Source organism: Xiphophorus hellerii, chromosome 11 (genome assembly GCF_003331165.1).
Source record: "Xiphophorus hellerii strain 12219 chromosome 11, Xiphophorus_hellerii-4.1, whole genome shotgun sequence".
Taxonomy (NCBI): Eukaryota; Metazoa; Chordata; class Actinopteri; order Cyprinodontiformes; family Poeciliidae; genus Xiphophorus; species Xiphophorus hellerii.
Genome location: NC_045682.1, coordinates 11,920,875 through 11,947,250, shown reverse-complemented (window position 1 = coordinate 11,947,250; position 26,376 = coordinate 11,920,875). Strand labels below are relative to the sequence as shown.

General features: G+C 39.0%; 1 protein-coding gene across 3 annotated transcripts in view; it reads right to left on the bottom strand.

Annotated features, from left to right (window-relative positions):
• Positions 1-1,768: 1,768 nt before the first annotated feature.
• The window catches only part of dlg4a (discs, large homolog 4a (Drosophila)), an 86,775-nt gene continuing 62,167 nt past the window's right edge, over positions 1,769-26,376 (bottom strand). For all 3 annotated transcript variants that reach the window (XM_032576911.1, XM_032576910.1, XM_032576909.1), the window contains exons 4-22: positions 17,207-17,260; positions 16,514-16,564; positions 16,267-16,391; positions 14,708-14,877; positions 14,420-14,556; positions 12,529-12,673; positions 10,585-10,720; positions 10,340-10,496; positions 10,148-10,250; positions 9,029-9,143; positions 8,359-8,535; positions 8,212-8,254; positions 8,108-8,138; positions 7,730-7,777; positions 7,491-7,592; positions 7,151-7,323; positions 5,539-5,651; positions 5,360-5,451; positions 1,769-4,685 (exon numbers count right to left, since the gene is read on the bottom strand). In XM_032576911.1, coding sequence (XP_032432802.1) covers positions 4,579-4,685; positions 5,360-5,451; positions 5,539-5,651; positions 7,151-7,323; positions 7,491-7,592; positions 7,730-7,777; positions 8,108-8,138; positions 8,212-8,254; positions 8,359-8,535; positions 9,029-9,143; positions 10,148-10,250; positions 10,340-10,496; positions 10,585-10,720; positions 12,529-12,673; positions 14,420-14,556; positions 14,708-14,877; positions 16,267-16,391; positions 16,514-16,564; positions 17,207-17,260 — 2,079 coding nt within the window. In that variant the 3' untranslated portion in view covers positions 1,769-4,578. The remainder of the gene's footprint in view (positions 4,686-5,359; positions 5,452-5,538; positions 5,652-7,150; positions 7,324-7,490; positions 7,593-7,729; positions 7,778-8,107; positions 8,139-8,211; positions 8,255-8,358; positions 8,536-9,028; positions 9,144-10,147; positions 10,251-10,339; positions 10,497-10,584; positions 10,721-12,528; positions 12,674-14,419; positions 14,557-14,707; positions 14,878-16,266; positions 16,392-16,513; positions 16,565-17,206; positions 17,261-26,376) is intronic.

Sequence of the window (26,376 nt, the reverse complement as noted above, 5' to 3'; positions counted from 1 at the left end):
AATATCATCGAAAAGTTGTTTTTTTTTTTCTTTTCAGAAATTCAATTTAAAAAAGTGAACCTCATTAAATAGGTGGCTTCTGAACACATTGATTTTTTTCTCTTTTTTTTTTCATTAATTCTGATGACTATGGCTTACAGCTAACAAATATGCAAAATCCAATTTCCCAGAGTTATAGTTAAGCTATTACATAAAACTAATAAAAGAACATTTTATGTCCAGGAATGATAACATATTGAAAAGTAACTCCATGTACTGTATAGGCCTGTCACAATAATCAATAAATCAATTAGTCACACGAAAAACTGGATGATAAAAGTCTTCAGTTTGGTGCTTTGGTCTCAACTAGGACAATTTTGTTTACAAAGACTTCAAAATTCATTTTATTTGTTGTTTTATTTATTTATTTAGGATATTTAGCATGTCTTCCAGCTCCAGTGTTAAATGTCCAGTAGAATTTAAAGTTTACTAATCTTTGAGAATGTGTTCCTGCATTATCATTTTTGCTATTATATTACTTAAAAATGGTCTCAAAACAACAATATTATCATTTATCGCAATGACTTCTGGAACAATTTATTGTCCAGCATAATTTGTCATCGTTGACAGGCCTATTGCACTGAATACAGTGCAATAATACATGCACTGAATACTTGATTCAGGCTTCTTTTGCATGAAACTGTGTCGTATCAATACGCTGCTGCATGGAAGCTCACAGATTGTCTACAGGATTCAAATTTATAAACCTGATTTCTTTTTTTATACTAATACATTTAACATACTGGGCAAAAAAAATAAAATCTGCATCAAAAGCAAATATTCAGACACTGACATTGTTTCCAGTGCAGGATAGGCTTAGCACAAGGAATGTAGCATCTGCAGCTCGTCTCCTGGACTGGTCACTGTGCGGTGGCACTGTAAAAACTGACTCTGTTCACTGTCATCATGTGTTTCTTCCACCAAACTTTCCATTATTTTGCCTGTACTCTGTGAACAAGCAGCTTTTTCTTCTTCTTCTTCATTGATTAATAAATTAATTGGTTTGTAACAGTCAAATCTTTTGCAAGCCATAATCATAAGACTAATAGAAATAAAAGTTTGAAATATATCACTGTGTGCAGCGAACCCACATATGAATTTCCCATGTTGGTTACAGAAGTAAAGTGACTTTTGATTATAATCCTTTTGTTTTTTTCCAGATTTATTTACATGCACCTGTAAACCAAAACCCCAAAAAACTGCCATTCATTAAAAAGCAGATCCACTTTGTGCTGAGAGAAGCAGGTAAACAAAAACAATAAATATGAATGGTTATTTCCATCAATACTTCCATATTCACTCTTATAATTCAGAACATATAATACAAACACATGCTCTTAAAACTCTCCGTCTCGTCTCGTTTCTCCTTCAGTCGCTGTTTCTGTCCTGCTGACATTTCCAACGTTTAATAGCCATCAGTGCAAACTTCATAGATACTCTTGTTAATCTTACACATAAAACCGTCTTCATTGCATAACATCATAGCAGTATTGCACTACATCTTCACGTGTGTGTCTCACCCTCTCACGCACGCACCCACAAGCTCACGCCACTCATTTATGTATTATACATCATGACCACCATAGGCTGGATTCCTCTTATAGCATTATCTATATTTTATACATAACGGACGCTTTCCTGCAACAAATACACACATTCAGTCACACAGAGACACACAGCTGCATTGCACATGTTTTTCAATTAGTTCTTTTTTGTTTGTTTTTTTTACTTTCCCCCCCCCCCTCAAATATTACCCTTTCATATTTATGTCAGGTTTGCTTTACATCAGCTTTAAATGGTTCATTTTTTTTCTATCTGTGTAGCTTTTTGCTTAACAACAATAAAATGAGAATATGGGGGTAAACCCAACAACCAAAATACTGTTTTACCCAAAGAAATCAATGAAATATTATTTGGAAATGTTGATTATTCTTTACAGACTTAGTCCTGTTAGAAATTGTCATAAAAAAGATATATATTTATATATATATTTATATATAGAGGCCATTTCTTTTTTTTTTATAGTCTTTAAACATGACTTATAGTTAATTTGTGTGGACTCGAGAGGGAGAAAGAAGCAGAGAAAAGTGGAAAGGAGAGAATAAAAGAAGACCTATTCCTCCTCACACACACACAGAGGAGTTTCCACACACGCACAGCTGTGCAGAGATGCTTACGGATGCAGACACACACGCAATGGCTTATACCGCGGCCACTGGAAACAGTGCGCATGTCTGCGCGTTGAAAGGGGATCTCCTGGAAGAGTGACCAGCAAGGTGAAGCCGAGAGCTCTGCTGTTTGTGCCTGGAGAGATAACATTCATCCTGGATTCTGACTAGCAGGTCAGAACAGCTGCAGAGGGGTGCGCCAGGTTCACACAGCTGAGGGTCCAACTCCGCGTGTGTGTGTGTGAGGGTCGCTGGATGGGATGCGAGGTTGTATGTGTGTTTTGCGTGCGGGGGCGTGTGTGCATAAGAAGCCAAACCGTGTCGGATTATCAGTTTCCGCTCAAGGCCAGCCTCTCGTCTCTTTACTCCTCTTCTTTTATATGACATGCTAAAACCCTCCTTTGCAATAAAGAGGCAGAGAAGAAGAACATACAGCGCCTTGCAAAAGGATCTATTTATCTCGAGCTTTACCACGTTTTGTCATTCAACAACCTCAAAACTTCAAATGTTGGAGTATTACCAGTATAGACCAGCGGAAAGTGGGGCATATTTGTGAAGTGGGAAGAAAGGGATATATTATTTCAAAAATATTCAATTAATAAAAATCTGAAAACAGCGGTGCATATTTAAATTTAGACCCCTATTAAGAAGTGATAAGAATTCTTAGATAGAAAAGCTGAAATAACTTTCTGAAGCTACACATCAGACTGAGAACACCGTCCACACATAGTCACAGAGTGGCGGCAGCATCATATTGTGGGGATGTTTTTCTTCAGCAAAGGACACAAAAGCTGGCCAAATCTGATGGATAAATGGAGATAAGCGCAGGATTATCCTGGGAACAATCCACTGGGGGGAGAGATTCATCTCCGAGAAAAGACTTTAAACATATAGCCGGAGCTGCAATGGAACGGTTGCGATCAAAGAATAATAATGTGCCTGAATGTCCCAGTCAAAGGCGAGAACTAAACCCAATAAGAAATCTCTGGCAAAGCTTCAAAGATGATCGTGACACACAGTGTCCGTCCAGTTCGAATGAGCAAAACAGAGTAAAATGTAGTCGCTTTCCCCCCCATCACTGTGTGAATAGATGCGTAAAGCGCTTTGGACTCTTCCAGACTAGATAAAGCCATTTTAGCTTTTGTATTTTTAAAGAGTTTCTACCAAGAATTGACTCATAGGGGTTGAATGCAAATGCACAATGAGATTTTTCAAATTTATATGTGTAAAATAACTTTGGAAAACATAAATCCTTATTCGTCCACTTAACAATTATGGACAATATTCTGTTCACCTATCACAAATCATAAAAGGTTGTTCATGTGGTTTGAACATGACAAAACGTGAGAAAGTTCAAATATTTTTGCAAGACACTGCACCTTTTAGCCGTTCTTTGTTTTTCCTATTATTTTCTGAGATTTTTTTCTTTCCTCTGTTTTTCTCTGATAACTCCATCAGTGAAGATGCATGCTTCAGCTTAATGAGCTTTTAAACAAAATTAACTGCAACGCCTCTAAAATCTGCCTCACAATATTTAAAATGGGCAACAGAAGAAATGTTTGCCTTGGTTACAGAGATGTTGTTTCAAGTGTGCACCAAGAACCAGGAAGAGGCTGACAAAAAGTGCTGAGAAAAGACTCCTGGTCAAGGGAGCGGGCCTCGCTAGGATCTGAAGTACTCTCCAAAGATACTAGGAGGTTGTTTAAAAAAAAAGAGATGCTAAAAGGCTCTTTTGTTAGCATCTCCATCCCAGGGATCACCGTCACGTAGAAGTGAGGTCTACCCTCTGCTTTATTCCAAAGTCTACTCAGACACATCTATACGCTTTTGAGATCCACAGAACATGGACCGCAGCTCACATACAGGGTCAAAATGCAGTTAAAGTCTGCCTACAGTGGCCGTCTGTGTGTGGATTTTCAATGGCCGAAACATTAAACCGGATCTTTGTTGAACGCAAGTTAATTTTGGCCAATTTAAATCCATTGTTTAAATCCAGCGTTCATTTTAATACTAAATACCAACTGATCCTAAATGGTAAAGTAAAATTATACTAAAATCTTTTCTCCCGATCTCTTTCAGTTGAACTACACATCAGCTTGTTCACCTTGTTGTTGTTTTGTTATTTTTCTTAGAAAAAGTCTCCTTTTTGGTATCCTTACTTGCCTCGCGGTGTCGATTCCCGTGCTTTCCCGCTCTTCGCAGGCATTAGTCTCTCTGTGTCGTTAAGCGGCGATCGCCTAAGCACGGACTTCGCTGGAGGACGGACGGGAAGGCAGGCGAGGCTGGCTCGGCTGTGAAGGGTGAATGGCGGCGGCGGCGGTCTGTGGCTGTGAGGGTCGGGAGGCGAGGGCAGTTCAGGTCGGTTGCAGCATCACAGCCTCTCCCGAGTGGGGATCCAGATGTAAGGCCCTGATTGCTCCTCGATCACTGTCTTTACTTTGTGATAAACCTCTTCAAAGCTCTCCCCTTCCACGACGGCTGCCACCGGAAAGCAAAGAGGAGGTAAGAAAATGTTGGAAAAAAATATATATACATGAAGAGATTTAACGCACAAGATGCTGTGGAACGCATCGTATTTTACCTAAAACAAACATCCGGAAAATGATTCTCACTCTTTGTGATTGGTTGTAAATCATGGTCGGCACCAGATTTGAGAAGAAACCTGGCATCCGCGCTCCGACTACTGGGGAGATTTGCCCTAAATGTGTCTGTGAAATGTTAAAACGCTCTGAGGCCTCCCAAAAGGCACCAGGAGGGCTCAAAGCATTTAACTCACTCAGTTAAACAGAAGCAGCTTGTCATTGTGAAGGCAGAGTAAGTGGCCATTGCAATGTGTTGGCATTTAAACTGTGAGGAAAAAATTAGGAAAAACTGATTAAAAATGGATAAGAGAATGTTTTATTAGCCCATCCATCCATCCATTTATTAGGTGAGGATAGATCACCATTTTATCCTAGGACAAACAACCGTGCACACACTCACACCTAAGGGCAATTTAGAGAACCAATTAAAATAAAAATTGTATCTTTGGATCGTGGGAAAAAGACGGAGCACTTGGCGAGAACACCCGGGAGCACGGGGAGAACATGGAGGAACTTAGGTTAATAAACTGAGACAAAAGGTATTTTCATCCAACATGTGTCTCCTTTTACCTGAGAAGCACTCGATGAAGTCCTGTTCTAGTTTGAGGGCTCGGTCCATTGCTTTCCTGGCCTGCTCCTCTGTCAGTCGAGTGTTGATTTCTCTGGTGATGATATATTCAGAAACTTTATCACACACCGTTTTCTGCTGCAACAATAATTGCTAAAGGAATCTCTCTTAAAATACGTACAAAACATTCTCCAGTGACTTGGGCCGGACAAAGATTGCAATGGGATGAAGTTGAGCAGCTTGTAGTCTACGCACAGCGTTAGCTGAAACATCCAGGATGCAGTGTTTTCCCTGCTGCTCGGGCAAAAAGAAAAAAAAAACAAACATTGACATGAATTGTTTTGGGTTATGAAAAGAAAACAGCAAGTTTAGTTTTGATTAAGCTGCTAACTGGCTGGACGATAAGAGACTGGAGGCCAAGTGTAATTAGTTACGTATTTTTCTTGTGCAGTAAGGATGTCATGTTCCAAACACAGCGCATTGCATATTTGATAGAACAACTTAACTCAATTCACGGATGTACAGAGGAGAGAAATATGTGTTTTTTAAAAGGAGAGTTTTGGGGTTTTGCATATTTTATAGAATCACATTTTGATGAAGTTTTAGCTCTGCTGAACTACAGGCTGAAGATTTTGACCGTTCTTTGCAAAACAGTTGCAGTGCCTGTATACATTGATTTTCAAGTGCATTTGTGGATAGATTTATGGATTGGATTGGATTTATGTGCATGAATTACTGCATTATTTATTTATTTATTTATCTGGGACCTGGGTCCAAATTTTGCATCACAAACAAGAAAAGCTGGTATGACGAAAAGCTGGAATAAAGAAATTCCTTGAATCTTTGAGTATCGTTTTCCTGTCACTTTGTGCATGACTTGGTCCAGCACATAAAACCCTAATGAAAATATTTTAAAAGTTTGTGATTAAAGTAACAAAATGTAAAAAAGGAACAAGAGGTATGAATACTTATGCAAGGCAGGTAGATGTTTTGTATTATTGGATTCTTATTGTATAATAATAATAATAATAATAATAATAATAATAGTTATTATTATTGTCATTGTATTATTTTCTCTGCACTCATTTATAGATTATTTTTAGATTAACATATTGGTATGTAGGGCTGCACAGTGGTGCAGTTGGTAGCACTGTTGCCTTGCAGCAAGAAGGTCCTGGGTTCGATTCCCGGCCCGGGGTCTTTCTGCTTGGAGTTTGCATGTTCTCCCTGTGCATGCGTGGGTTCTCTCCGGGTACTCCGGCTTCCTCCCACAGTCCAAAAACATGACTGTTAGGTTAATTGGTTTCTCTAAATTCTCCCTAGGTGTGAGTGTGTGTGTGTGCATGGTTGTTTGTCCTGTATGTCTCTGTGTTGCCCTGCGACAGACTGGCGACCTGTCCAGGGTGACCCCGCCTCTCGACCAGCACCCCTCCCGACCCCACTAGGGACAAGGGTGTTAGAAAATTATATTTGCATGTACATGTTTTTTATTTATTTATTTATTTATATTCAGTCATATTGAATGACTTGCATCACTCTTACGTATATATATATATTTTATAAACTTTATCTCTTATGGTTATATTTGTATTATTGATATTTAACACCATAGATGGAGTAGCTTGAAAACAAATAAGCAATTGGGGATCAATAAAGTATATTCTAAGATTTTAGATGACTAAACGTGTCTAATTTAAAACATGTTAATTTATATAGAAACCATTTGTATTATAAGATGGTTATGAATTTTTTGTTTGTTTTGTTTTTGCAGAGAGGAAAAGATGGCTGCTCACTTGCTCGGCCACCTCGCGGACGCTCTGCACGCTGGTGCCGTACAGATGACTGTTGTATTGCCCGGCTTCAATGAACCGGTGGCTCTGGATGTCCTTTTCCATCTGTTCCCTGGAGGACACAAAATGATAGTCTCGCCCGTCCACCTCGTAATCCCTCTTAGGCCGCGTTGTGTCTGTCAAATGAAGGACAAGCAGAGACAAATGAATGCACACGAACATCCTGTTATGAATCTCAGAATCAAAACAATTGCTTTTATTCACACGTCATCCGACAACCAGCGACGCTGAACAGGAAGCACGGAGCAGATCAGTCTCCGAGCGCGACAGCAAAATTACTCACGAGGGACACAGGATCCAAACTTATCAGGGAACTCAGACAACAGGTCGTCATTTATCCTGTCCTTCACCGGACCCAGAATGATGATCGGCCTTGCGTAATGTACTTACAAGGAGAGGGAGAGAGAGAGAGAGAGAGCAAACAGAGAGGCTTCAATCACAAAAGAGAAATAAAAACAAAAATGAAATGTCACATTAAAGACTTGGATAGCGAGCTCAAAACACGCCTTTGTGAGGTCTTACCTTCCACTTGAGTAACTGTCTCATAACTGTGTGGGGTTTTATCTCTCCCTGGTGACAGAACACAGCAGCAATCAGCCGCAGTTCTTTTCATTATTTCAAAATGAGTTCTGGCTTTGTTTCTCCATGTGTGTCTCTAAATTTGAGCATGTATTTATCTGTGACGAGCGCTGCTGTTTTAATTTAGAAGACATTCAAATATTTTCCCTAAATCCTGCTCATTGGAGGCTGAGGGAGACCTTTATTTTTCTGAATGATGAAACTCAGTAATTTTTCATCTATAAACAAAGATATTGAGTTCATGTCAACAAACCCATGCAGATGGATTCAAGACTAACTAATCTGAACAATCAAGCTAAAGCACATCTATATGCTAATCACCTTGAGTGCCCACACTGTCTCGACCGTGGTCCTGCAATACAGAGAACAAAAAGATTACAACATGTATGAAAAATTCAGATTTAAAGTGTAGTGAGTGAACTTACCCTCTCTTTGGTGTTAACACGAGACCACTCTTTTCTTTCCACCCTGTTGAAATGACAGATTCTACTGACGGCCTTTTGCCAAACACAACATTGCTTACACACAGTTCTTAGCAGCTGCTGGATCCCAAGGCGAGTTCGTTCCCTGACCTGTGTTTGCTGGGGATGAAGCCAACCTCCTCAGCCTCATTCTGCGGGCTGACCTTCCGGGCCTGCCACCATTCTTCATCACCGCAGTCCAACACATGCAGAACGTCCCCAAACTTGAAGCCCAGGGCTTGACTGAGGAAACCACAGTCCGCCGTCTTGTCGTAGTCAAAAAGAGCCCTGAGTGATGTAAGAGTTCAAAGCAAGCACTTAATACGGAGCTTCTCAACTTCAATTTGACCACAGTTTGATCAAAATGTCCACTTTAAGGAGGATTGTGACTAAAGTCACAGCTATGACTCTTCTGAAGGAAAGAACATTGTTATACAGCATTATTAGCTTATAAAAAACTGCCATGTAGCATAATTTTACTTAAGACTAATCAACTCACGATTTGTATTGTTAGCCAGTTAGTGAGGTTTTCTTTCATTTTCCATTTTTATACAGACAATTTAAAGATTCACTTAACTGTGACCACGTTAAGTGAATCTTCAATCCTGAGTAACAATTACTTTAAGTAATAAGTAATAATTTAGTTGATGCTAGAATGCAAGCAACCTCATTTCTAACTGCTTAAACGTTATGTTATTCATAATGTCATCAAGATCCATGTAAAAATAAAAATACATAGACCTTTTATTCTCTCAGCAGTTTGTGAGATCTCCTTCAGTACCTGATGTAGAAGCCCCTCTTTGGGTTACTCCTTAGTGTTGTAGTCCCAGAGCCCATGCTGCTGTTCATCAGCTGTTCCCGCAAGTCATGGATTTTAGCTTCAAAACGGCTGTACTCTAAAAGAGAAAAAATAAATGTATTTAATGTTCAGCTATTTATAACTGTCACTTTAATGAGTGAAAATCACCTGATTTTACAGCCAAGAAACCTTAAATATTCGAATACAGTTATAGCTGATAGCTCTACTGGTGCGACTTTCTAGAGTTGTTGTGAGAAAATTGATCAAAGATGAAAATAAAGTTTCAGTTGCAGGACAGATTAGTCCCTGAGGCAATGTTTTGACTACATTTCAGCTGTGAAATTAAACCCACACCATCTAAGGCATTGTGTAGAAATCCTTTAGATTTTGATTTACTGTCGTTTTTGCTTTACACAACCTTTGTTGTAAACATTTGAGTAAAAATGCTGGTCAGAACCAGAGCAAAAACTATCTGGATACTACACAAATTTTAATATATATTTTCCTAATTGACATTTTTCACCACAGAAAAACAGAAGAGCAGCAAACTGCAGGAAGACTGGGATTGTCATTGTGGGTTAGGAGACAATTTGCCAGTGCTGTTTCGCTTCTAAAAAAAAGACAAGCAAAAGAATATTTCTTAACTTCAGAAATGGAAATGAATATCGTTACAATAAAATGGAAAAGGAAAAGTTGTAAAAACTACAGTATGTACCTTGTAAAAGTGGCTTAGAGATAATTGCATCTTATAACACGCTATAATTTTGATTCTCCCTGTGATTTGATCAGTGAGTTTTAGTCCTACAAAATGTTTTGGTGTCGCTGCTATCACTTTAGGATATACTGTGGCTGCCACAGTAAACAAATTAACACACTCCGCCAGAGGTAGCAAACCGAAATCAAACTCATCTCTCCAATGGATGACACTAATCTAATGAAACCTCATAAAAAATTTAATCATCCCCCCAAACACATTCTCAGATGTCCTCGATGTAGCCACTTTTATGCTAAAAGCTGCAAGTGTTACTGCTTGAGTAATCAGTTAGGCAGTCTATGCAAATTATATGGAAAGTGGAGTGAAAACGTGTGCAGCGGTTTTACCTTCGGGCCTGTACTGAGCGATGATGGTTACGGTCTGGCCAGCGTTCTTCAGAGCAGCGGCAGCCTGCTCATGCGTGGCCATGCGCAAATCCACGCCGTTAACCTAAGAAATGTACACACAGGGAGAATGTTTACAGCCCCATCTGGTAGGCATATGCGTTTCAAATTTCTGGTGACAGAAGATGCCATTACACTAAGGATCTGATCGCCCTTGTGAAGCTCCCCGCTGAGGTCGGCTGGTCCTCCTGCCAGGATGAAGGAGATAAATATGCCCTCTCCATCCTCTCCCCCTACAATGTTGAAGCCCAGACCCGTGGAGCCTCGGTGAATCAAGACTCTGCGAGGCTCCCTGCAACCAGAATTCATTTAATTGGTTATACAAACTCTACTGGTAAAAGTTGTGGATTAGTAATACAACGTGGTGCTTCAAAAATCACCTGGGTATGTCGTCATCTCCCATCAGGCCGTGCAGCACAGGAGAAAAGCGGCTCGGCGAGGTGGGGGTGAGGGCTTGTGGGTAATCTGATCCAAGATAGTTGGGGTGGCTAAGTTCAGTATCCATATGGGAATATGCTGGAAAAACACACGAGAAACCAAAAGAGGGATTATATAGTAGAGCAGTCCTGGACATAAAATATGATAAGTTTTTTTCTGTCACGCTGTACCTACCTGAATAAGTCTGAATTGTAAATCACAAACTGTTTAATGTAACTTAGAAATGAAGTGCACTCAAGATTTTAGTAAACAACTTGTTTCCTCTGCAGTTTGCGCCAGTAAAAGAAAAGTTACAGGAAATAGCTTTAGCATTATGCTAACACTCTTGACCTAGCGGAATACCCCCACTAAAATGGAAATAAAATTTATAAATGTAAACGTTCAGCCTCACAAATGACATTTGAAAGTGAGAAGCTACATGCTGTGACATAAGTATTTGTCCATTACATATTTCATCTAGTATTGCTTTTTTTCTTTCACCTACATTTTTCAGAACATCAAACAAATTGTAACATCAGACAACCTTGGGTTTGTGGAAAAGTAACCGTCTCCCTTATTAAACCACAGCTCAACTTCAAAAACCACAACCAGACCTGAAGAGTTGAGGAATCAGTGACCCTGTCTAACAACATAAAGTAGACTGAAAGATCTGGAAACCCAAAACATGGTGAGATGATGATAAACAGAGTCATGGAAATCCATCAGTCAGGGAAGGCTTACAAAACCATTACTGAAGCTTTGGGAGTCCAGCAAAGTGGAGGCCTTTATTCACATAGGAGATTTCGAACTTTAGCTAAGCTTCTCAGGGCAGCCAGCCTATCAAAATTACTTCAAGATGCCACAAAAGTACGAAGAACAACATCTTAAGATCTGGATCTCTCACTTGAGTCAGGGTCAGTGTTCACGAACCAAATATAAGAAAGACACTGAACAAAAATAGCATCAAGGGGAGAGTTTAAAGCGCAAAACTACTGTTGATATAATAAAGCACAAAGACTTGTCTTACATGTTCCAAAAAACAAAAAAAAAAAACCTTCCAGGTGATTCCTGTAAGAAAAATATTCTGTGGATTGATGAGATAAAAGTGTTAACTTTTAGAAAGTATGTGCCCTGTAACATCTGGCCTCACACTAACAGCGTTTCAGGAAAAGGAACATTATATCAACAGTTAAACGTGGTGGTAATGCGAATATTTACAGCTGAAGGAACCATTAACTTTGCTTTCTAACGGAAGATCTTGAAGAACATGCAGCCATAATTTTATGAAGTACACCTTGGTTACGGAGGAGGTCAGTGATTCAGCTGAACAGCTCAAAAAAACTGAAAAGCAGGCTCTGGAGTGGCCTAGTTAAATCCAAAATACACTTAAATCCAACTTAAATCTTATGTCACTGTCTTAAAATTAAAACTATTCTTTGAAGAAGAGTGGGCCTACATTTCTCCATAGTGATGGAAGAGATCATTTGTCAGTAAAAGTAGAATGTTTACGAAGCACACACTTTTCCACATATTGCCAAATTGGTTTGAATAGTTTCCCTTTTCCACTAAATGAATACTGCTTGTATAAACTGATACAAATGCAGCATTAACATATTTCTCAATGTCCAAATGCATTTTCTCCAGAGAAATCATCTTTATGTGTCAAACTTAAACACAGAAATAAAGATTTGCGCCTTTTTAAAAAAAAAAAAATAACAGTGCATATTCATCAAAAGGTGGAATGAGCTTCCACCTCAACTGGTTTCTTGTGTTTGCATTTCAGGTGGAAGAACTTGAACAGATTACTACGCTTTTAATAGAAATCCAAGAAGGTATTTTAGGGTTCACGTTTTCTCTCATAGATCCAGTTTCCCAGTGGACAAACAACAACGTGAAGAAGTGCTTACTGCTGGTGAGGTCTGGTGGGTTGTAGGAGTTTGTCAGAAAGAGGTTGTTTGGCTTGGCAACCCTGAGGTACACCACCTCAGCTGTGTTCTTCAAAGCTCCCACCGCGTCCTCATGCATCACATCCTCCAGACACACGTTGTTCACCTGGATTTGTAACGAAATGCAGGTAAACATGAGCAGGATTACATTAAGATAAAAAAATAAATACAAGAACTCTTAATAAGATAGTTCAAAGTTTGTTGTTTGGTTAAAATGTTAGAAACAAGTATCTCATCTGCAGCAGAAATCTCTCTTGATGTATTAATATGGCCAAATCTGAGCCTCAAGTGTGTATTTATTTCATACAACTACATAGTGTCCAGCGTAAATGTTTTTTTTTTTCCTTTTCTGTGCAGGATCACATGTTTCATTGTGGCTGCAGTTGTACAACATACTTCTGTTTACGCAGAGCGATATGGGAAAGATGTTGATTGTTTTCATGGAAAACTGAAGTAGAAAGTAGAGACTTTCCTGGCATGACAAACACAGTGACAACAGAACATATAAAGTATTCCTGGTAAAAGTAACTTCCTGATAGAGACGTAAAGAGATGTAACAAACCCAAAAACCTTTGTACCTTTTCTGGTTGTTTTAGTTAATGTCACAGTGGATTGTATGAGGAAAGGTGCTTATGCACAAGATAGATGGATATGTTTGTTATCGTAGGGAAATTGGTTCATAACATTGTCAGCATCCATTTACATGAAAGGACAGCAACAAACAATGACGTTAACAGTGAAAGGAGACAAACAAAGCATCCAGAAACCGTAATCAAAACATGTACAATGTAAATAACGTGCTCCCATAGAATGGCAGCCAGTGCAGTGAGCGAGAGGTTGATCAATCCCAGGTGAGGCTCGGCTCGCTGCTGCCTCACCGGCTTCGCTACCGAGCATTTGAATGAGAAAATGCAAAAATTCAGCGATTTTGAAGAAAAAAATAATCAGAATTGGTTAAGCTAAATGAAAAATAGGTACTTTATAGTACAAACCACAGAGTAAAAATAGCAATATGAATTATTTTATTATTATATATTATTTTTCCATAATGGCAGGTGAGGCTCGATTGTTTTGCTGATTATGCTGCAATAGACAAAATACACTGAAATATACAGCAGTGACCGCACGTCACTGCTGTATATTTCTCACTCGTTCAAAACACAACACTAGACAAAGTAAGGTGTATTTTTTAGAACTACAATGCATTAGTTAAACATAGAATCTGTCATTTTATTGCTTATATTGACTTATGTTAAACAAAAAACACATTATCTCATTTTCTTCTTCCATCATTCACCTATGACATTCCTTCTGTGCATCAGTATCTCTGTCACTATGATTTAAACCAGCTAAAGGTGTCACTAGTTGAACAAACATGTAGGCAGAAGCAGTTTTAAGGTAACTGCTTCGTGAGTACTACTTTAAAAAATTTGATCTGGACATGCATATTAGTGATGAAAAACTCTCAGAGAAAAAAAAAAAAGTGTTTAAAATTGAAGCCTTTGAACTGAGAATCATTTTGGAGTTTCTGGTGTGACTTTCTGTCGTGTCCAGCAGATGGCAGTAATGCTGTTTGAGAATCATGTTAGCTGCAATACAAATAAATATTTACAGTTCTCAATCCTACACAGATATTAAGATGGCAATGAAAGTATTGTCTGGCAGTAAAAATCACAGCTGTAATTATCTTGGCTCTGGGTCGTTACTGCTTCAGCACACAATATGTGAGTGTGTAAATGTGTGAATATGCATCCATGTGTTCAGAAGATGTGGGTCTTAGACAGTCTGTGACATGTGGTGTTTGTGTGTGGGCGCGCTGGCACATTTTAAATTTTTTTTTTGAGTGACCGACCGCTAAGATTTTGTCCCCGATCTGCAGGCGGCCGTCTTTATGAGCCGCCCCGCCTTCGATGATCTTGGTGACGTAGATGCTGTTATCTCCCGGTATGTGCTGGTTTCCCACCCCTCCGGCGATGCTGAAACCTAATCCTGAGAAAAAGGAGAGATACGAGGGGAGCAGAAAGTGTGGGTTAACACACAGCAGATTTTGTAAAATCCTGAGGGCAGAGCTTACGCTGGGTGCACTGCATCTGAGAGCTCGCTCAAGAGGGCTGACGGTTTACACGCTGTAGTCGCTTACCTTTAGGCCCTTTGATTAGTTTGATTTCGGTGATTTTTTCTGCTGCTGGTTTTCTGCGGAGAACATAGAGGCGGACAATAGCACCTGCCTCCTTCAGGGCCTCTACAGCTTGGCTGTGTGTCACCTCCCTCACATCAACATCATTCACAAAGAGGATGCAGTCGTTCACGCTAAGAAAACGGAGAGAAAGAGAGAGAGAGAGAGGTGCAGAGATAGACTGTGGGTGGGAAATGTGAAAACACAGAATGAGTTGTTCAATAGTTGTTCAGAGGCTATGTTAGAGCAGATAGCATTTTCAACTCTTTAAAATACCTGGTATTAAAGTACGGCAGACTGCACAGCTCAACTGAAAATGCATCATCATTGGGTCTGAAATAAAACAATTAGCTAAACTATGCAATTTAAATGATAGCTTGCAGAATTTTGAAAAGGTGAAGAGGTGAAGGTGAAGTTTTAACCACAGAAAAGCATTGATCTCCAGGAAATCATCATGCTGTCCTTGACTGATTACATGAAGGTTTTACTATGAAATGTAAAACTGGAAGCACCTGGCTCTTAAACATTCATCCAACCGTGACCCAGCCGGCTGGATAAAATGTTCTCAAACAGCTCCAGAAAGCACCAAGTGTGTAGCACAATGTTAGATCAGTGATGCTGCGGGTCTTTTTCCCTTCCTAAGGCTCTAGAAACCATGTACATCCAAAACTCTTTGGAAATACCACATTTTAAATACAAAGTTAATTGATGACAGTGACCCATTGGGTATTTTGACATGATAACGATCCAAAACATAAACGATGGTTTGTAGGAGTTTGCAACACTCTACATATGGTATTGGATGTGGGAGTTTGAACCAGAGAAAGCTGTCCCTATTTCAGAAATAAACCAATCCCTGTTGACGCTGTGTGACTGTTTTTTATAAAAGCGGTCACATTTTTATTTATTTTTTGCTTTCGCTCAGAGTTTATGCATAAGTAATTTGGTATTGGTAAATAAAGCTGCATTTTCCAACAAGTACTGCAGTAGTCTTTGAGAAATGTTTTCACTTTTATTACTGTGCATTTACTTGTGTTTGCTGGTGTCGAACTGCAAAGACTAATAAAAGGCTTTCCTGCCTCAGTCACTTCAGACAGACATTTTTAGGTCAGTTGGAAATAGGAAGATGTCTGTGCATATTTTGTCTATTGCAGCATAATCAGCAAAACAATCTATAAGCGCATGTACTTATTCTGAGGGGGAAACTCTGTTCCATTGTCTTTAAGAGGAAGACAACGCTTTTATTGTGTATAAGGGGAAAATAAAAACTTTATTGTACTTGACTGTAATAACCTCCTGTTACCCTTTAATGCCTTCATTTTAATTACACATTTAATTTGCCACAGCCCATTTGGTAAAAGCACAATATTTACATCTAAGATTTGCTGCCAGTAGTTTTCTCATATTTTGTCAAATTGTATCAAATTGTATGAGAGTTTTTTTTTATGCCTTCTAGCTGCAGGAGCATCCACGCATCCCGGTTTGATTTCTGAGTTCTGCTCTCGTTTGAAGGAATATTCTACCTGAGCCGTCCATCCTGAGCAGCGGCTCCTCCGGGTATAATTTTGGTGATGAAGATACTGGGGTCGTCCCCGACGTGAGGGTTGTCTGTGCCCCCTGCTATGCTGAAGCCCAGGCCCGAATTGCCCTGCAGAGGGAAAACACAAACGTAACACTTCTATCTCAAAAATCTGGTTTTAGATTCTTGTGAGAAATTATAAAACAAAAATCTGAGAACAAAGATTTGAGATTTGAAATTCCCAAACTCACTCTTTCCAATGTGATTTCCTCATACTCAATTTCTCCTTCTGTCCCATTTACCTGTCAGGAGAAACCATCATATTTAAGCGATTTTTACCTTCCTTTATGATTCCAGATGCACAATATATTTCAATAACACACAATCCATGATGGCAAGTCGGATCATCGTGAAGGAATGTGATCAAGTGTTTGTGACTGATAAGGCAGCACTTCTCTGTTAGGCTGATCTCACTTCTGAATGAACAACTTAACTAAAAATACCAACCTTCCTGCTGTAATTTAAAACAATCCCAGAGGTAACAGGAAACTTTCATAACAGCTGTTTTTAGGTTCTGACCTAGAAAAAACTTTTCTGAGTGCTGCAACTTTGTAAAACCAACAGTATCGTGGAAAGTCTCATCTTCTTTTCCGACAACTGATAATAAAGTCGACTCTTAACTCCTGTCCTTCCGTCCATTCATCCATCTATCCATAAAAAGTTTACTAAAAGGATTGAAAATGGTTTTTTTTGACCTGAAATTTCTGTAGGAACTCACTGTTTCCACCAAAAATGGTCACACAGAGTGAAATACTCAGCAATAACTTTGTTGCATTAAGGGTTAAGACATTGTACAATACATATAACACCAATCAGTTATGAGGACAGCTAGAGAGCATGACACAGAAAAAAATTATAAAGAGAGTATTAGACTTTATCCTTACATATGGCGAGCCATCAAGTGTGTCAGTGTTCACCACCACTGGAGGAGTGTTTCCCTGGAGGCAGAGGGGAAGAAAACAAGCTTTAATGACACAAAGTCATAAGAGAAGCTCTAATATGACGCTGAAAGCTGCAAAAACAGCTAAGAGTGATGGCCATTACAGTTCTTAGTCATCACAATACAGTTCTCACTCTGCTAAAAGACCAAAAGTACAACTCCACAACCACTTGTCGTTACACCATCCATTACAGACACAGAAATAAACCTGGCTATCTGAAATGTTTGTTCAGACTGAGCTTCTTGGTGTTTGCTTTGTGTTGCAGCAGCTACTGGCCTAATTAAATTACAGCTTGTACATACTGCTGCTGTAAATGGTGATTTCATGAATACTGAGGACAAAGATGTCCGCCCGCTGTCCAGCGGATCTTTTAAAAGCACCGAGTTAAATTATAATACGCAGCCGCAGTGACAGAAGATGGGCGATGATCCAGCATGCTCCAAGGATGAAGAGGACACAGCCGCGTTGGTAAAATGATGGTGTCAAGTCACACCGTTAGCCCAATTATCCTCTGTGAGGACAATGGCTGTCCCTCCTGGTTGCCTTTTTTTTTCACTAGCTGCAACGTAACAGTCAATATCATTAGTGCAAAATTAATGGATGGACCAATTATCAAGGTTTATAATAGTTATTAATCAAGAACAATACATAGAGAATCAATGAGCGGATAGGGATTTGGGGCATTGTTTTGTTTCAGCCTTACAGGCGAAGCTTTTTTCTTAAGCTTGTTTGAGGTGTGAGGGTGCTTGTCTTTACAATGATATGCCTTCTTAGCTTCTTTCAATGAGCACTCGAGAGAAAAGTGTGAGAAAGGATAAAGAGTGAGAAGTCGGAGGGAAATGATATACGGTTTTCACAATGTTTCACCACTAAAAAAGACGTGGAGTTAATGTGAGTTCAGCCTCCCTATATTTCCTCAGTTACATATAGAAAGTGAACATTTTGCCCATTTTTTTGTTTTCAAAATATCTACAAGTCATCAGACTGGATGGATAGTGTCTGTAGAAAACAGGTCTTAAAATAGTATCGCAATTATACCTAATGAATAAGCTTCCTGTTGTATATCTGGTTGTATATTTTAAGCTGTTATCCTGCCAAAAGACTAATAATCTTCTCAACCTTCAACCCTGTCTCAAGACTTCAGCAGCCTTGCTCTTCATGGTTTTCTGAAGAACGTAATTCCAACAGTATGATGCTGCCACCGCCATGTTTCACTTTTCTCGTCTCCTACGTAGAAGTTCTCATAAATTTCTTTCAAAACCAACTTTCTTCTTCATCCCTCCCTAACAATTTGGTGACTAGGTATCATATTCCTCCAAACACACAGGAGTTGGTTTACTCTTGTGTAAACAAACATTGGTTTACCGAGTCTGGTTTATGACACAGGTCAGCCATCTTTACACTTCTATCCTTCTAAACATGTTTTTTTTTCTGAAAACCAACACAACCTTGAAAAATAAAGACAGCTTGTGAATTTTTATTCATGTCTTAGACAAATTTAACTTTCAAAAAGGGATAATTACATCCACTCAAACCCACACCTATTGAAGATAAGGACACAGAGCATGTGGTGTCTGACCTAATAATTAAAGTAGATAAAACAATCCACAGTTAGAGTCATTATTTTGTGGACATTTTCAGCTGATATCGCCTAAGAACATTTACAATGCTATAACATGTCTTTCTTATTAATTTACATTTAAAAACTTTGCTCAATTTTGAAGAACTACTGGAGAGGCACCTGCCAAAAAAGCTCTACTAATCGCAGATTCCTCTGCTATTCCACAAGATCTTGGGGTTTTAACGTAACATTATCTAAACAACCTCAATACGTTTGTAAGACAGACACTATTCATAAAATCACTGCAGCATCCCTGATCTTAGATCCTCCAGAAGCTTTTCTGAAAGGTGTAACAAAATCGAACCACAATATGCCAAGTTGAATAAGAAAGCACAGGCTTGCATATTAAAAAGCAGCTCCAGAAACCTCTAACTCTGCTACATTATTGTTCATTCATGTTTCTGTCGAGGACGCGTTCCGTCGTCAAGGTAATCCTGAAAGATGGAAACACACAGTGAGGCATTTGTTCGTTGGAAAGCACATCCTGTGCTTTACCAAACTGATTAACATGGAGAAGACAGTGTATCTAAAGTGCTTACAACAGCAAAGAGCAGTATGAAACCAGCCTGCTGACCTTCACAGACCTGACAGCTGCGACACGCACAAACAACAAAACAGCCACACTCAATTCATTTCCCAGCTCTTAAGATAAACTGCCTGCCAGCAACAATCCTTCAGCTATGCACCGAGAGACTGTATATCTATAACATGTTTTAATCAAAATGTTTTCTGTGCCAATTTTTTGTGATGAGATGAGAGTAGCTATATAGCTTAATTTAGTAGGAGTGACAAATGCTGGCAGGAAACAAATAAATATATCAAATATTTGTAAAAATGTATTTTTCAAACAAAATGTGCATTAAAGTTGCAAGAACACAGATCTGGCTTTTCAACAAGGCTGTGCACATTTTTTACAGCTAATGTAGATATACAGTACAAAATCAAATTGTCTGCAAGCCTTCACATTATTTAAAACACTGAGTAAGGAAAGAAATACTTATTGAACACACTGAACTATGTTTTATGATGCATGTGCTCATCTATGGGTCTGAAACATAAAAAGTATATAATAATGACCTGTATAAACAACTAACTGTGGTCCCTAATAACTAAAGTAGCCATTCTGTTTGAAAAACCCAGTAGGAAAAATGTGCTTTAGATATTCAAACAGATTATTTATAAATTCATAATGTGCATAGGTCCAGTCATCCAGGTTTTCTTTGACTATGAATTGTAACTAAGGAATACAAGGAAGATTGATCTTTTCTTAAACTGCTTCAAAACAAGCAAACATGAACTTCTTAAGACATCTAAGTGCATCGTAATGTTGGAGCTCAGATCTTCACAAGGTAACAGCAAAGCCCTGAAGCCTAAAATGAGATAAATTCTTCTTCAACATGTTACACAGACCACCAGACATTGTCTCACTAATCCTGCCAGAGTTTAACGTCACCTTGTTATATTTATGCGATGTTTTAAATTGCCCTCGCAATCAGCGGGTACTGATGCCACCAAAGCCTGCTCACCGTAAACTGATCATCAGAAGGCAGAGCGTCTCGTGGAAAGAGACACAACCTGCCACATTAATTGAGAGTAAATGTGTCTGCTAGTGTGGGCAATGGTTCTCACCAGTGTTGTATAGTAACGAAGTAAAAATACTTCACTACTTTACTTAAGTATATTTTGGAGTACTTCATACTTTCCTCGAGTATGAAAATTTTTGATGACTTTCACTTTTACTTCACTATATTTCCGAACTTTATTGCGTACTTTTACTCCGATACATTTTCAATGTGTGGTTTAGTTACTCGTTACAAAAAAGCGAGAGAGAGAAACGCAAGTGTTTTGATCCCACCTACTGATTAGCAAGTAGCAAGCAGGCTACCGAACAAAGTCCGTATCCTACTTGCCTGGGCTGGTTCATCACCACCAATAGGATACACCTGTTTCGCTTCTCCCATTAAACACAAAGCAAGTCTCGCAATCAGCAGCAGCCACATGGAGCTGGAGACGGAGACCACAACGACTGCAACTACGTCGGACACGGCTCCAGGGGAACCACCAGCTGGTGATGAGAGCCCATGGCCTTATTTAAACACAATACTCTCTTTCGTGGGTGTTACAGATTCGTCGTAGCGCATGCAGTTTATGTTATTCCTGCCCGAAGATGTGGAAATTCTATCTTACAAAAACTCCCCGTCCAACTTGAAGAAACACATCGAGGTAACTTCTTATGAAATGGTTATAATCCTCCTGTTTCAGTAACTATAGCTTGGTCACTAGGCACTATTGTGAAATCTTGAGCATAACGTTACCTGTATAAATGAACTTTGTTTGGCATTGTTTCAGTTCCACGCGTGGTGTATTTAGCTTAGGCCTAATGTTGACTGTAGCAGGCTACCTAGACTCCTCTGTTCAAGGGGGGACAGAAGCCATAGCGATAGCAATTTAGACTAAATTTAACGAATATAGGAAAGGCATGCAAGTTCAAAACCAGGTTTACAGATGCCAATAAGCTGCATTTCCCTCCCAATTCTTTTTTTCTTTTGCATAATGACCAGTTGTGTGCACCACCTACTGACTGTAGGATTGACTGATTCACTGATTTGTGAAGTAGAGTAATCGTAACAGCTCTTTTTCTTCATGTTGGCCGCATTTTCTGTACTATTTATTTTTCTCATTTTCAGCACTGACCTTACTTGAAGGGAAAACTTAAGGCTTACAAAAACTTTGTATTTTCTGTCCTGGAGGGTTTACTAAGAAGCTGGTTCAGTTGTAAAGCAGGTTAAGTTAACCTTGTGCTATAGGTAAAGCACCTAATATTCTTAACTAAATGATGCCTGCAGGTATATCTATTAGCAGGTTTAATTTTGCCTGCACTTGGTTGTGTACATTATTTTAAGTGTATTTGACAAGTTTACCAAAATATAAAAAATGTCATTCAAACTGCATTTGCTTTGTTTTACTTTTTACTTGTACTTTTCATTACATTACTTGAGTACATCCATTTTTACAGTAATTTCCATACTTAAGTACAAGAAGTTTCAGATACTTTAAGACTTTAACTCAAGTAACATTTCAGTCAGTGACTTCGACTTTTACCAAAGTCATATTTTGGAGAGGTACTTGTACTTTTACTTGACTCTGAGATTTCAGTACTTTATACAACACTGGTTCTCACCTGGTGCTCAAGTGCCTTTTGTGAATGTTATTACATAGGTGAAGCTTTGAATCGTCTTTTTGTGGGATTGCTTCTTCTAAAGGATACTTTTTAATTTAGTCAGCCAAGTCTATTTGTGAAAGTGACTCAGGGTTACTTGCACAGAAAATATGCAACTTTCAACCATCAATGTGTGTTATTTATATCATTACATATTGCACTGCCAATCATTGTTGCAGCAGAGATCAAAGATTAAGTCACTGTGCACCAACATTTACACAGTACTAATAGAAATAATTTGCTTTCTATTGTGATTTCCCTGCAACAATCCATAGATATGGTGACTTTTACACAATAAGAGGTTAAAGTGTAACTCGGTGAACATGTTATATCTAAGAGAGAACATAAAACTCCCCCCATGCTTTCCACAAATAGCTTTGGGTGTTTTATTGCTCTCTGTTCGATTGTAATGGTGCCTGTGTAAGGGTTTCATTGTGTAGCCTGGGTCTACTGCTGAACACTACGTCAAACACATCTTTATCTGGTGGGAGAGATAATAAGTATAGCCGGCAGAAACTAAGCCTACAGTGCAGACAATTTCCCTGCAGGGAATTTGACAGTGTCCTCTCTCCCACTCTGTCAAGTCTTTCAGCATCAGGGACGGTGAGGATTTACAGGGCTTGGCTGCTCTTTCCCACCTATATTTCAGCACAAGCTATTCAGCCAAGCTCTCCTCTGGCATGCCTCTGCAGACGGCATTGCTTTTCATCCTCCACAGAGGAAGCATCTATATGCAGCAAGATTATTTCCTCAAATCAAGTCCGGACAATAAACTCACATACTTAAAGCTGTGGTCTTCACAGTAATGTTGTTCTTATAAAGCTTGTGTGCTTTCAGTCTCCTTGTTCAAGAGCAGCTTTATATTAATGAAGCAAAAATATTTAGAAACTGATACTAGCTGGGACTGTACTGGTTGCTGCAGTGCACTGACTGTCTTTGTCTCCACATATTGTAATCCTCAGAATGCTGCACCAACCGCTTTGTTGCTATATTTAGTACGTGTTCAGACTTCTCTATTGTTTGTTTCTAAAAAGGGATTAGCAGCAAATCTTGTGAGTTTTGCTGGTGTATTGGAAACTTTTGCTGAAACACAAGTGAAAACATGCATTTTTCTCCTCAAAGCAAATCCACTGCCATTTGGCTCCACCCTGACTTACTGTCAGTAAAATGTTATCTTTCTTTAAAGATTTTTTTGGTGTGTGTGTCTGGTCACTTTTACTGACAGTAATCACACAGGAAATTGGCAAAGGGAGGAGGGTATGACATGTAGCGAAGGCCTCAAAGTGGCAAAGCCTCTGCAGATGAGACGCCCATTTTACCACTATGCCCCCTTTTCCATGCCAACAAAATGTTCTTTGAAATAAGACACTGAACTAAATAAATCCCTGAATGTGACTCACACATCTACTTATTCACCTCAACCACTATGCACCACTTTGTGATATTAGCGAGTGAATAAAAAACAATAAATAAACGCCACGAGAAATTTTTCTTAATGTTAAACTGTGACATTTTGGAGGCTTCAAACCCAAACATATAATAAATTAAATTGAATGCCTCCTATTGAAGGTTTTGTTTTTAAATGAACTGGAACAACATTAACATTTGTTGCAACCTAAACCGCTAACAAGTCATTTAAAAACAAAGAGGAAGCATGCTAGTATTAGCCCACATTGTGATGAGACGCAAGATGTGAGTTTATTAAACCCAGTGGCTGTGTGTATTGAGGCTTTTTGTGTGTTTGGGAATGTAAAATTGTCCTGTGGAAACTCCTGTTAGAATATCAGTTGCTAAATTACTGTGCAGGAAACTGGATACTGTCGTCTAATGACCAGTCTTGGACATGCAGGACTCAGGATTTATCTTCCAAAGACCTGCCAAGACCTGCTGGCAAATAAGTTTGGATCTTGAAATGAAAACCTGATTTGAACCAGTATATCCACTGGTTTGGAGCTCTGTTTGTAGGCTAGCTTGCTAATAAGCTGCCGCAGGAAGATTTGGTTTAAACATCTACAGTTATGTCTACAGCTGTAAATGTCAGTAAATATTAATACATCAATGTTTATTAAAATGCAGGGTTTCCCTCAGTGTGTTATAAGCCTGGAGGGCCTCCAGGCTTTACTTGTGCCCCCACCAGGCTTGGCATTGTTAATTTATCTTAGTTTTGTTTTTAATTATTGCCTTTTAGTAAGACTTTATAGTTGGTGTTTAGGCATTAATCTTACAGTCTTCCAATAACGCATAATTATCAAGTGATATTTTCACATTTCTGCTCAGGGTGGTAGGGCTGGTGCTCAACCAGGCTTAGTAAGTTTTCTGGTGGAAATCCTGAAATGTATCTCATTGGTTTTAACTTGACTCAGTCTTGGTTGGTCCAATTAACTACAATGCCAGTATGTTATTTTAATGCATATACCTACATATCGGACTGATTTTAATGAAGCATTAAACACTCATTACAATATTTGCTATGATCACATATGAATTCTCAGATTGAATGACGAAAAAATAAAATAAAATACAGCTATGATGACAGCTTTGCATTAAGCACCAAGTAAGGAACCATGGTGTCTTTAAAATTTGCCTACCATCTTATGATGTCGATACTTCTTGGCTTTCCGTACATTACTGAGGAATCTGCTGCCCATCTTCTTTGCGTACCACACAGACATGAACATCACGCTGCTGTTTCAAAAAAGCAAACTGCTGGTAATCCACATCAAACTCTGCTGGGGGCCCAATAAGACCAATAGAAGTGGAATAAAGAAAGCTCTAGAAGCTTTGGAACCTCTTCAAAGTGCAACCAAAAAAATGAGAGCAAACCGATCCAGTGGGCTTTGGCCCTGCCATAATGAAGAAACCATGGAAAACCAGACTGCTTCAAAAAAAAAAAAAGTCTTTTCCAATCAACACAACCCCTTTGAGCCTACATTCAGTCTAAATAAAACATGATGCCAAAGTTAGACTGCCTCAAGACACGGGATGCTGCTTTAAAACCATTTCAGATCCAGGATCACAGAGCACAGCCCAATTAGTGGTTCCTTCTTCCTGAGTGTGCACTGGAGACTTTAGCAGAGAATGCTCATCTCCATCCACCAACGTCTGAGTTGTAAAAATCGCTTCTAGCCAGTGTGGCTCTTCGGTTTCTCAGAGCGGCTCATCCGTCATCAGAAAACATAAAAACGAGACAAAAAAAAGTGGATCTTGCCGTCCTCCGGTCTCCTTGCACTGCGATGACGGTGGCTCTCTGCTGCTGCTGGTCTGTGCTCAGAAAGAGAGCAGTTCATTTTTATTGCTGCCACTGTTCGGCACCCCTCCCATCCTCACTGCTGAGGGAGAGCGCGGGGAAGTTTGATGCCGATTAATTAGCTGTCTCTCTGCGTAATGTCTGCTCTGGTGATGTGAGAGGGGGAGGATGTATTCTTTGACTGAACCTCGAAGGACAGGCAGCTCAAATTGACCGGACTCCTCCATAGAATGGCAAACCGAAGGAGACTGGACTGCGAACTTCATCCTATAAGTGCAAAAATATTTTAAACACGATGACACCGGGGTGAAGACTCTCGTCATTCAGTCGATCACTTATGATCCGATTTTTTTATATTCAAGTCTCCAAGAAACCTGTTCCATTTTCAGTCTCCAAATGTGCTGATGTTATCAAACCGAAGTCTAAGTATTTGTCACATCCCGTGTAACAACATGGACCAAATTTGAAGTGTTTGTGTAATCAATAAAAGCATAAATAAATTAATATCCATTATTGAGAAGAATTAAGACCAATTATGCCTAAAGTCCATAACATGTCTTATATCTAAATTGCTAAGATGTTGACATATTCACAGAAGATCTCCAACAAATTTGCATCTGTACTGTAGCAAAAACACAATTTTTTAAATATGTGATAGTAGATTAATTTCGACTGTAAGGGGTTAAGATTATAAACTTTTCAAAACGTTTACCCGGTTTCAACTAAACAGAGCCCTACAACCCATGCGTTTAACTCTAATGAAGTCAAAAACTCAATCACTTTTAAAATAAAACCTGATTCTGATAATTTGTCATAACGTTTGAATTCATGTAAAAAAAAAAAAAAACAACTCCATACAGGACCTGAAAACCTTCTCTTAATGCAACAATACATATGTATAAAAATAAAACCATTATTTAAACAGTGAATGTCACTTGGTAACTGACGCTGTGTCACATAAAATTGGAATCTTCAACCCCTTGTCGTTATCGCCAACCATTTTGACATTGCTTTGGTGTGGTGTG